We start from the raw sequence: 12,439 nt of genomic DNA, 5'->3' as shown, positions 1-12,439 counted from the left end.
AGGAGAAGAGGGGAAAGGGATGGGGGGTAAATGCCTTAGCTTTAAATTGTTCTGACAGCAGAGAGTGTCAACACTCTAAAGAGTACAAAATGCATTAGAACACAACATTCATATTGGGTTAACGCTTGTGTGTGTGCGTGTGTGTCCATGGCTGTCAGCAATGTCAAATCGCAGCTCCACCACATGAAGCCTGCACACAGTTCATTATTGTTGCTGTGTCAGAAAGCGTGAACAAGTATGGTGCACGCAACAACTCGCTTAGCTTGAGTCAAATTAGCTATTTACAACAGTAAAGGGTTCATGCTATTCTGACATATCCAATGACTAATAATGGATTAATTCTCTATGCTCCAATTTGCAATTATGCCTGATAAAATAAGTAAATGTTGCAGTGTTACGGCCAAGTACTCCTGGGGATTAGCCACAGACATGCAAATCCTTTTACAACATGTTTAAACTAAAAGGCATGAATAGAGCACAGCTTTGGTTTGGAGGCTATGTGCGAAGGATCAAAAACAAAATAGGCATGTTAAGCAACTTCTTTGGTAAAATCAAGGTTAAAAAAAATGTAATTAAATTAATTCTAGATTAATTTCCCATCTATTCAGCCAAACCACAGAAGAGAGATCAAATTAAGATAAAATAGCATGTTGTGTGTGATTTATGGGGATATACACCTGCTCACGTTCTGCAGTCTTCCTTAGCTTGTAGATGAATTCAGCAATCGCCACGAAGACAGACAGCACTAGGCCAGAAGCCAGCACGATGAATATACCACCCAGGTTCTGGATACCCATGGGGCCTGTCTCACGACGCTCTTCATCCAAGCAGCTGTTCCCGCTCCACCACTTCTCCTTCAGCATGTGTAGGCGCCCATCCTCCAAGATGCTTAGGATCGCTATGGTGATTTTGTCCCTGTATGGAGAGCCTGGAAGCAACATAAGGCCGGTTTTACTTGGAAGAAATGCCAGCTGCAGTCTGTGATTATGAGGCTCATAAACACGTTGTGGCACACAGTCTGACTAGTAGAGAGAAAGAACTATCTTGTCCTGCTGCATTGTCTAAAAAGCATCCCCCTCATACTTCAAAAGGCGACACACAACTCATAAAAGAGCTGGAGTTTTTTGTATCACTTTGATTCTCAAATATATTCGCAGGTCATTTGCATGTCTTACCGAGGGGAGTGCCGATGCCGTAGCCTTTGCTGTCGATGAGCCCTCCCACCTGGGTCAGGTTACAGTTCCTCCTAGTGATGTAGTCAATAGTGGTGGACTCCATTATGAGGGCATAGTCTGACTTCAGCACCCTCTGAATCCCATCCTCAATAGACTTCACCAGTGACGTGCTTGGCCTGCTGCTCATGAATGCCCACATCTTCTCAAAAGTAGAAACCTTAGATTTCTGAAAGGGAAGGAAAAAGTACTTTTAAAAGAAATTGAACCTTATTTGAACAATCTTTCTCCCTTCAGAAAAAACAGTTGATAAATTTAAAATACTTTTATCACAGAGAAATAGTTAATTACCTTGTAGCCCAAATTATTGAAGCTTGAATCACTGCTAACTTTGAAATATTGCTAGTGCCCCTGATGAAGGGCAGAATAACTGTACACCCATGGGGAGTTATAAATGCCTGATTAAAAACTGTCAAAGGCGATACACTATTGTAACACTATAGACACAGTTTTTTACGAATATGGATTCTTTAGCCAGTGACCAAACAGATTTATGTGATTACTCCCACAGATCTCCACTGTTACAGGATTAAAGGGGGGTAAATTGAAGCTTTGTGCACATCTATTCTCATAAGTGCTACTGAAGCAGCAATAATAGAATGCCTCTCCATTAGTCTTGCATCAGGCTATGTGGTATTTCATGCAATTTTATGTGAGGTCACATTTATGCCATGTCTAATCCTAGATAATTACTGTCTAAAGACTTTAAGCCATTTCAAATTGTGAAAGATGCTGTTATAAGAAGCCCTCCATTATGTGTAACTCCAGTACAAACACGGTATTTGTTGTTTTAAACTGTGGAAATAGTCTGATATTAAAACTTAAAAGCACCAATTAGGATTACTTGCAAGTGTCCTTCTTATAAGTCGGTAAATTTAGAAAAGAAAATATGGCAACTTAGGACAACTGATGCTGGTTTGAATTTTAACAGTATGTGATTCAAAAGGTCTCCTGATGATGAATGCTTCCCTATAGATCCCTTCTCCCTGCTCAGAGTACAAAATGGCATACAGCCACATCCAGCAATTTCTTTCAACCTTTTAACAGCATATGAAAACTTCATTCTTTGGAAGCAGTTGACTCGTCTACATGTGCCCTTCAGTGCTCTTGATATCCTGTGCAATTTAACAAAACAACAGCCCCTCATAGGAGGGCATTCAATTGACATGGCAACCGTCTATCCAAATCTTAAATTCTGTCTAACGTGATGTATTTGTTTGAACAGTTTCATTACGACACCGACACTGTGACTTGCAAAGTGTGTCTTCTTATATCTTGTCATCACTAAATGATTATCTTGGTGAACATTTATAGAAGTTAGCATCACAGTGTATTGGGTCTTTTGGGGTCAGTGTATTTATTGACTGCATTTCATACCATGAATATTAAAGGATGTGTAATGATGCATATTTAGAGTTACATATGTCTGGAGGTGACTACAGTGTCTCCAAACATAAAGTTATATTACATATATTATACATACATGTAATGACTTAAAAAGTACATAAATTTAGGTTATTTAATCACATGTAACTTTAATATAACTTTATTACAATATCTGATCCAATGTTTTCAAGTTTATTGCCACAGGAAACAATTTTCCTTTGACAACTGAATTTTTTCTATCCATTTCCACAAAAATCGATGACACACAAAACCTTCCATGCTATGGGAGGAATTTCTACAGCAGTCCATTTCCTTTAGTCCATTTCATTTGAGTGGTCTTATCCTAAACTACGAATCATATCACATTTAATAGATTTAAAGCAAAACACATAATTTAGTATGTCACCCTAACTATAACTTTAGGGCCAAATCCTTCTGGTTACATACATCTGCAAAGCCCTTATCCTCAGTATTTATCCTGCTTCTCTGCCTCACTGAGTCGACATCATCAGGGCTTTTCTGTGAGCGCAGACGAGAGCAGAGGGCACTCGAGCCTTGCAGCTTTGATGAGGTAATTAGACACCTGTGTCGCCTTCTATTTATGATGCGACAATCACAACTGCAATTTAGAAAAGTTCACAGAAAGATCTAAAATAACTTTACATGGCTAATCAAAGGAAGCGAAGGTTGATTTCTTTTCAAAGGGTCAACGAGTCGAGTTGGATCCAGGCTCCCTCTTTATCATTACACTCCATTTAATATTCATGGGATGAAATGTAATAAGTAAGCAAACTTACATTGTTATATTTAACTAAATAATTTTCTTAAAGAAGACAGGCTTTTTCAGTTTTTCCAATTCCTCTTGTGTGTTATATACGCTCCCTACTAAAGCCAGGTAAAGCAAGAGTGGAGAAAACTTTTCCTTTATGTGCTTGAAGCGTTTGACCGATCACAACATATTGGTCCAGCTGGCCAATCAGAGCAGACTGGGCTTTACAGTGAGGGGGGCCTCAAAGACACAGCAGCTAAAATCAAGCACATCATATGAGCAAATATCCCGAGCCCAATCACGTTCTCGAAGCTGCGGGATCCAAATCATCAACCTTTCAGCAAACTCAACAATGAAGCTTACAACATTTATGAGCTCAACTACAACATTTTCAGGGCATACAAACTATGGGAGGAGGGTGCCCAAGAATAATCCCTTCTCTTTTTCGTGTCTTTCTATTGACTGTTGTAAACTTATGGACTATCTTCAATATAAATGCGTAGTGTTTTTATTTTCTTACTTGGAGAAACTGTAAGTCTGTTACATGTGTTATTCAGCACCAGAGCAGCAGCAGCAGCAACATCTATTGCTCAAAAATAATAAAATAAAGTGAAGGACCCTGCAGGCAAACGCTGAAACTTTGGAATAAAAAAATCATTATGGAGGAACACATCAAACAGTGTAGAGGAGTGGAGAAGCTGAAGAATGTGTCTTTGCTGTGGGACTTAAGATCTAACCGGGGAAAGATAAATAAATAATAAAGATATAGAAAGAAAAGATATAGAATATTTTTCAAAAAGTCCACTTAAAAACTCAAGATTCAACATCTTGCCACATTTCTGAACACACACATTTTACAGCATTATTACTGTATGAGTTTATTGTTGACATACTCTAGCTACAGTATGTTTTCACGTTGGAAAAATAAATGATTACAACAATTCCACTATCGATAAAATGATAGTGGAACCTTCAGTTTTTGAAAATATATTTTAAAATATAAATGAAATCGATTTTAAGAATAGATAAATGGCTTGATTCAATCATAGCTGCTCATGTTAGTACCGTACCTTGAAGAAGGACATGGTTGCGGCATCTTTGACGACTCCATACTCGATCTTTGTCTGCTTGGCGATGTCGTCAGCTGAGTCCACAGCCGAGTCCATTCTCTCCACGGTGAGAAAAGCTGTTAAATTAGCTGTGTAGGATGATATGATGATCAGTGTGAAGAACCACCATATCCCTCCAATGATCCTGGTTGACAGGGCTTTGGGCATCAGTTCTGAGCCTGTAAGCAACACAAAGTGAGAAAGATGAAATTGTAGCTGCCAACTCTGTAACAAAATTTAACAAATGCAGAAACATGATCACTGACATTTCTGTTAATTAGCCTGCAAACATTACTGGCAGTGCAACTGGTGTTGATCAAGGTACCGTCAGTGTTTGGCAGGTTAGAAAAAACTCCAAGCTAAGAATATCAAACAGGCAGATCAGACCTGTAAGTGTAAGTTTCCAAGGATTTGACACTGGGTGTAAAAAACCTCTCAGTTCAGGCTTTTGTTGCAGATGACTACAATTTTATTTCAACAACACACGACCCATAGTTTGTGTGTCACTACCATAGACTGTATATAGAGATAGATGGCACATCTCTACTTCCTCCTACTATCAAGAAATGTAAATATCCCGGATATGAACAGTTGCACATTTGGAGCCAGAGTCTGGGTGGAAGCAATCATGGGATGGAGTCGCAGTACCGAGGTCTGATCGTGAGCCATCTCGGGTGTCAATCATGAGGTTTCATGTACTTTGACTCTTCAGTTGGGTCCATGTCCCATCCACTAACATGGAGGAGGGTTCATGCCCTATAATGCAGCTAGCCATCAGGGATCGATCAAGTCCCTTTGGCTTCACTTTTGGGGAGCAGTCTGCTGTTACGACCCATGAGAGCGTGTCCTGAAATGCTGCCCTTACATGGCGAGAATATAAACTAAACTGTGGTAGTTTGATTTGGTTTTCGCACAAAAAACTACTTTATTTGACTTAAGAAATCATCATTGTTTGGGTTTTTATTTTGCCTTTAGATCTAACTTCAATAACAAGATGTCTTAATTGAAAATAAAATATGCATCAACAACCTTTAATGAGCGAATTTAGAAAACTCCTGAATCCCAGATTGGCAATAAATTCCCGATTTAGCTTTATCTTTTGATGATTAATAGCAGTCGATCCTCCTTCCATTGTTAATTAATCTTTTGAATATTTTGTCTGAAATGAGTTTTGGTGAACATACGAGTTGATGTCAGATCAAATATAAATGAGACACATTACACTGCCGTGTGAATGTCTTGTTTAACATGTCACATGTAACAGACACGATTATTATTCACTCAGTTTTCCTTCTCTGTTTCTATCTTGTCACGTCGTCAGGTTTACTAGACGTGCACGCGGGTCTATTTTGCAAACAAATCATCACAGTCTGTATAAATAATTGCAAAAAGAATCAAGATATACAATTGTGCGGAGCCCGAGTGACAATACAGCTCTGAATCAGCCTTGACTTTGAGTGGTCCTCTGCTGAGTAATACTATGTTTACAATGGTACACTGACTGGTACTAAAGTTACTTTATATCTCATCTCTGACAACCTTTAAAATACCCTTGTGCTTTGTGCACTCTGTTACTTTACTGAGAAGATTTATGAGGGCAATTCTGAAGAGTAACAAGCCCACAGAAGGGGGGCAGAGTGGTCAGCTCTTTAACCTCTCCCACCAAATTTGATTGGATTTGTCCTTTGAGGTTTGACAAAGACTACATGGTTGCAAACAAGGGACGACAGGAGCGTCCCTTAATTCACTCTGACTTCAGAGGGGGAAGATCCAGATGCATTCCCTGGTCGCACTAAAAATGAAGTGAAGCAACGGGTAACTCAATTGAATTCCACACTATAAAGCCCTGTTGTCAGCAGGGAACGGTGTGTGGCACTGCATCAGAAGACTAATAAATTCAAAAAACAGATCAGTCATATTGTGCCAGGGAAACAAAACGATGTCAAAATGGCACATGTTTACTCTAAGAAGGACTTCAAGGAAACCAAGGAAAATTTAATGTTCTGTCAGGGAAGACAACACTGACTCTGTTACAGTAAATATCACATATCTCACTGACTGCTGTGCTGCTCATTCACATGAATGCCGTAAATGGTTGTGTACAATTATGAATACTATTATAAAAAAATAGTGGGACCTATGTGTTTGTGACCAAGTTCAGGATTTTATACAATATTATTAAATTAGCATCGCTAAAGAAGATACAAACAAATATACAAAAAACATAAGAAAAGGAGTTTACATTACATTTATAATTATATTACATACATTATAATATTACAGCAATAGTCTGGTTCATAGAGACTCAGATTAACTGTATTACCCTGTGTTTAGTTTTTGTGTTAGCCTCATACTTAGGAAATCTGAAAATTTGAAGTTTATTTTAGTTCGGGTCTGAGAGAAAATTCACTGCATTTTGAACTCCTGTTATATTTATCTTTTCATGCAGTCTCATGATTAATGTATCAAGTTAAATATGGAGTTTTGAGTCTTTACATTTCCACATGTGAGAGTTAAATAATTCCATTTGACTACTAATTGATTCTGTATGTCTTACGGAATCAGTGAATACTTTAGCATGTGTAGTTTCTATATAGATATTTCTGTAGCGTCTACTAACACGACAGAGCCCCACATTTCTAAAGAGGAGATCATAAAGAAGTCACTCTGCAATTCTCCTTTGTGTAAATGAACAGACTGTTTTGCATCTAATGATGCTTTTTGTATTGTCAGTCTTTTGGGACACAAAAAGCTGTTCTCTGTGCCATGTGCTTAACATGATGCCCCCAATGTCTGAAGTGTTTCTCCCCACTAGCAATGCCTCACATTAATATGAGAGAACTGGGCTTTCCCATGAAAACATTACCTGCACTTAGCTTGTTCTCTATAGAATCATCACACAAAAGCTTCCGTTCAGTGCTGGGGGCTTTTACTCATTGTTAATTACTTTGGAATTATGTCAATTGTGAATGGAAATGTTTATTGCATCGCAAGTAAATCTTGATCTGAATCTCAAGAAGAGGCTCCAGTTTCTTAACCACAGACAAAATGCCACCGCAAATTAAATCTTGCATGAAAAACCAAATAAAGAATATAATATTCCAGGCTTAAAAACTACGGGTAGAAAATGAACGCAATAATGTCACAGAGATTGAGAGAATTGGGAATAAATCAACTCATAAATCAAATGTGCTTTCAAAAATTATTTTATATGGGGAAACCAATTTGCGGAAAATGATCAGACATATGTTTGTTGTGAGCAAAAGTCTACTGAGACCCCCAGGAATGCATTTGAAGCGCACAAAGTGTTTGCTTTTGCACCTCCTCGTATTTTGTGTTCTTTGTGTTATCTGTGACACCTCCCTCCCACAGACAAGCTGGTTGATTTTTTTTTTTTGGATCCCCTCAAACACGCCATTTGCATTTTAAACATGTCACGGAAATGGCTCCCGTCTCGGCTGCTGTCACAGTTTGGCAGACGAGCAAGAGATGCCTGTTTATGTGACACAAACAAAATATACATCGCTGCGGATACCAGTGGCAGCATGTGCTACGAGAGGCTGTAGGACAACTGGGTGTCGCAGGATCCCAGAATCAGTTGTGTCAAATCGAAAGACAGACGACTTACATGTTCAATCTCCCTGTCAAGATATTTTGACAGTGTTTCATTTAAAGATCATGTCAAAACGGTAATGTGCTATGACAGAAAATATGCACCATATGTTCAGACATGAACTTCATGTTAACTCTGATTTCCCAGTGAGATTTTTTTCTCCATATATTTTCAGGGAGCTATGGATACGAGCTGATTAGCAGCTGCTTTAGTCAGCCACGGTAAATATGAGACACACAGAAGCTCAGGCATTGACAGACAACACTCTGGGCCACTGTATACATTATAATAGTGAATTCTCTACTGTTTAGTTTAATAATATGGGCTACTAACTAGCTCATTTTGTTTTGATTCCCTCTCCTCTCCCTCCTCTGCACGCTGCAGCTACATCCGTAGCCCTCTGTCTGCACCAGCAAATTGGCAGAGCTGCTATGCAGTTTCACAAGAGTGCTGCCGAGCTTCTGTGCTTAATGAATTGCTGAATGTGTTTGCTATCCTTACGGGCACAGATCCACTCCCGGGTCTCTCGGAGCCTCCTTGATTTGTCTTGTTACATTGAGGTTAAACATTTTATTACTTGGGTCTTTTTCCCTCCACAGTTGACTTCATTAAGTTATTTCTGGGGCCTTCATTTGCTTACCTATCCCTTTAAGCCTTTAACCCTAACACCTACCGATTGAAAACCTATTTGTAATCCTTTGGTTTCTACCGTCCAAAGGTAGAATTTAATCTGCAGCTGGAATTTTTGCATGTTGGGTTTTTCCTGTTAATAAGAAATTGGTGCTGTTGTTTTTATGCTATACATGTGTGCATTACATGATACGGCTGCAGTGCCGTTCTAAACCTGCCTGTTTGGAATGGGCTTGACTTGTGATAATGCTGGTTGCAGCTTTCTCTCTGAAAATGTAAAAGTTAAAACAACAGCAATAGAGCTGCAGCTAGTAAAGACCTGCTGCTGGACTCACTCTGCAGAACCCTGAGCCTGCACCACCACTGAGCTTTTCACCTGTTCATTTAAAGCTTGATAAAGCTCGACTCAGTGTGCAGAATCCCCCCAATTGGAGAATCTGTTGCTGTTGTTGTGATCGACAACATCACTTGCGTTGAAGAGTCCCAGCCGCCACTGTCACAGAGCGCTGATCGCCTGTTTATTCAAATTTTGTTATCATTGAACATTTCAAATCGTACCAAATTCAACTTTGCACTTCCTTGGTTTTTCAGTTTCCTTAACAATACACTTGCCAAGTGCTACCCTAAAAAAGATGAGGGGTTCTCTAAATATATGAGCCACATACAGACAGACAGATTATTATTACATAGATATACAGCCCACTTGACCATTCAAGTGAATGGGAGCTATCACATTGTCCATATTTATATACAATCATAAATATATATATATTTAATTGATAGGCTATGTTTTTAACTGTTCTGACTGAGACATATGGATTCTCTACAGCGGGTCACTAAAAGTCCATTTCATACGGCGCTGAAAACATCACACCAGCCAGTTGGAGCATGGCTGACAGCTGGCATTTGTCAGACATGTACTTCGAGTTACCCTTTTCTGTCCCGACACTCAGAAAGCTCTTGTGCAGGGCCAGCGACTGTGTTATGGACAAATAAATGCGGCAATGTTTTCCATCCTTACCTGCCAATCTCTGACAAGTGGCTGGCACCTACTCTTCTCTTTTTAAACAGCAGGTAGCTGACAACAGCCTTCCTTTGTCATGAGCTCGGCAGTTGTTCTTGACAGGTAAATGTCTTATGAAACAGTCACGGAATGGAAATCATGGAGCTTAAAGAGGCAGAAAGTGGGAGCTAGCCATGCACAGGAGAAGAGGGGTGGTGTGACAGTATTGTTTTTGACAGGAAAGGGAATGTGTGTGCCGCTGTACCTTGTTGCATTAAGGAGCCGACACCGAACCAGAAGCTGTTGAAGAGGGTGAAGTTGTTTTCCACCACATCTGATCCAGGGTTACACGGATGTGCATCGTACCATTCATATGGACTGAACCTTGGAACGAGACAAGAAGTTAGAAAGCTGTTTTTAAAGCTCTACCGATCTGAAAAAATGCAAAACTTCCTCTAGTATTTATCCTTTGTGAACACTGTTCCTTCCTCAAGAAGAATTTGAAAATCTGAAATATATTAGCATACGGGCTATTCTGAGAGTTGCTGCTATTTTCGAGTTTCACCTTTCGTGTCGAGTAAAAAGAGAAAGAACTATTAGGAAGGCAGCTCGACAAAGTAGTACTTAAAACAATCTGAATTTATTGTTCCACTTGTGGCAGTGGAACAAGTATCTTGATAAGGGGAACATTTAGAGTCAGTTGCTTATATCCAAATACAGCAGATAATGATCCACCTTTTCAACACTCTATAGTTTTGTTTGTTGTTTGTCTGCCATTTGGAGGTGGGCACTCAATGTACATTTGGTTTATCTAAGCTTTTTAGCTGCAAATTGCTGCTTGCTGCTGCTAGAAATGAGTTTGACATTAAAACAGCAAGGCTATTGGCTCTAAAACAAACAATGAGCTAAAAACACACTCACACAAAAACTTGGTATGGCTTGAACTTGTTTATGTACTCATCACTGCAAGCAACAGCTTTCAAATTACACACATTTGTTTGAACCGTTCATATAAACAGTGACTCATGCCGCTTTGTGTATGACTATAACATGGGCATGTAGGGAACAATCTACAAGAGACAGTTTTATATGTTTGAAAAATTAAAACAGTTAAATCCTTAATAAAATGTCAAGTCAAAAACATTTTAAATCAAAATGCTGTTGGTCTTACCTTTAGAAACCCCCTGAACTGTTTATGTGCTTTGTAGTTAAATGTGACCAACGAGGCAAAAGAGTATTTTTCAGATGGTTTAAAATGGCACGTTTGACAATGTGAGGCCTTCTCTTAAAGTAACATGAAACCAAAAAGCAATATTTCCATATCTCTGCCATTTAATGTGACACTTGCCTGATAATGCTTCACACTTTTATTGCTCAAGTCATTTTAAAAGGCAGACGTTGAGATAAAACACACTTAATGTCACAGCTTTCCCCCTTTTTGAAATATATATTTATATAATGTGTGAGTATTTCAGGTGAATTCCAGTAGAATTGAATCCCTTAAACTGCAGATACCATCTCAGATAGAAATGTGGCATATTTATTACTTTAAGGAGATACAGAAAGTGCTAATGGCTAAAAAAAACAGATAAGTAAAAGGGTCCATATCCCTGGAACCCACCAAGGTGAATCCTCAAGATTACATTCTCCATTGTGATGGGCGATAGTGAATATAACAATATTTTGTATTGTTCAAGAGACAGATACACTTCTGTCTAATTACATTCTGCAGAAATATTTGGTAAAGTTATCCATTTTAATCAGATGCTGAAAAGAATCGTTGGCTAATCATGAAACTGCTTCACAATGATGTCTCTATTCAAATAGTTCTAATTTTATGTGAGCAGTTTAATTGATGAACTTTTGAGCAAAAGGGTGTATTTTGGTCCAATGTTGATTCGTCTAAGCGCAGTCTCTTGTGCATTTAAATTATAACTATCAAATATACTCACTAGTGTTTCCATTTCAGAGTGTTTCTCTTAAGACTCCAGAGAGGCCTTGGGCTACTGCCGTACTAATATGGTGCTCCCTACTATTTCAATTAATTCCCCCAGTCTAATTTTTGTTTTACTTTAATGTGGAATTGAAAGCCATGGTCAGATAACTTAAGCAGGTTGATAGTGAAGAGGCATGGTAAATGTGCTCCGTACATCCAAACCTCTCATGACAAGGACATAAACATGACACAAATGAATGAATATTATTTTTAAATCTATTTTAAGTGCGGTCTTGACAAAGAAAATGTTACAAGGCTGATTTGCATCGCGCTGATTCTCTGCTAATTTCTAAAAAGCACATTCAAAATCACATTCAGACTGTGCATCCACGTACAGAATTGCCTGCTAAACAACACTATTAACCATCGGCCAGGAGAACAGCCTCCATGCAAGAAGAGGTCTGGAAACCTGCTTGGCATCCAAACATCATATAAAGCAAAAACCGCCATGTTTGCATTTACAGACATTATATATAATTTGCACACTGCAGCCGATGATGCAAACTGCACTTTCCACTAATGTTTCAGTTCTGTGCTAGTCATTAAATTGCACTCATTTCCACACTACAACAACACTGACAGCATTTTTTTATTCCCCTGTGATAATTTTTTTCAAACAAACCTCTAATGCATTTGTGATTTATAGTCGTCGGCAAGAATTCACAAGTTTACTGAAAAACACAATCAGCTATGGATCAATT

The 12,439-nt window shown here is 38.7% G+C and overlaps 1 protein-coding gene across 1 annotated transcript in view; it reads right to left on the bottom strand.

Moving 5' to 3' along the window:
* Nucleotides 1-12,439, bottom strand: part of grik3 (glutamate ionotropic receptor kainate type subunit 3) — an 88,723-nt gene that overhangs the window by 3,922 nt on the left and 72,362 nt on the right. Inside the window, exons 12-15 of the mRNA XM_035164530.2 lie at nucleotides 10,008-10,126; nucleotides 4,458-4,675; nucleotides 1,176-1,401; nucleotides 678-928 (exon numbers count right to left, since the gene is read on the bottom strand). Coding sequence (XP_035020421.1) covers nucleotides 678-928; nucleotides 1,176-1,401; nucleotides 4,458-4,675; nucleotides 10,008-10,126 — 814 coding nt within the window. The remainder of the gene's footprint in view (nucleotides 1-677; nucleotides 929-1,175; nucleotides 1,402-4,457; nucleotides 4,676-10,007; nucleotides 10,127-12,439) is intronic.

Source organism: Hippoglossus stenolepis, chromosome 8 (genome assembly GCF_022539355.2).
Source record: "Hippoglossus stenolepis isolate QCI-W04-F060 chromosome 8, HSTE1.2, whole genome shotgun sequence".
Classification (NCBI taxonomy): domain Eukaryota; kingdom Metazoa; phylum Chordata; class Actinopteri; order Pleuronectiformes; family Pleuronectidae; genus Hippoglossus; species Hippoglossus stenolepis.
Note: the sequence above shows the minus strand (reverse complement) of the source record. Positions and strands in the feature narration are given on the sequence as shown.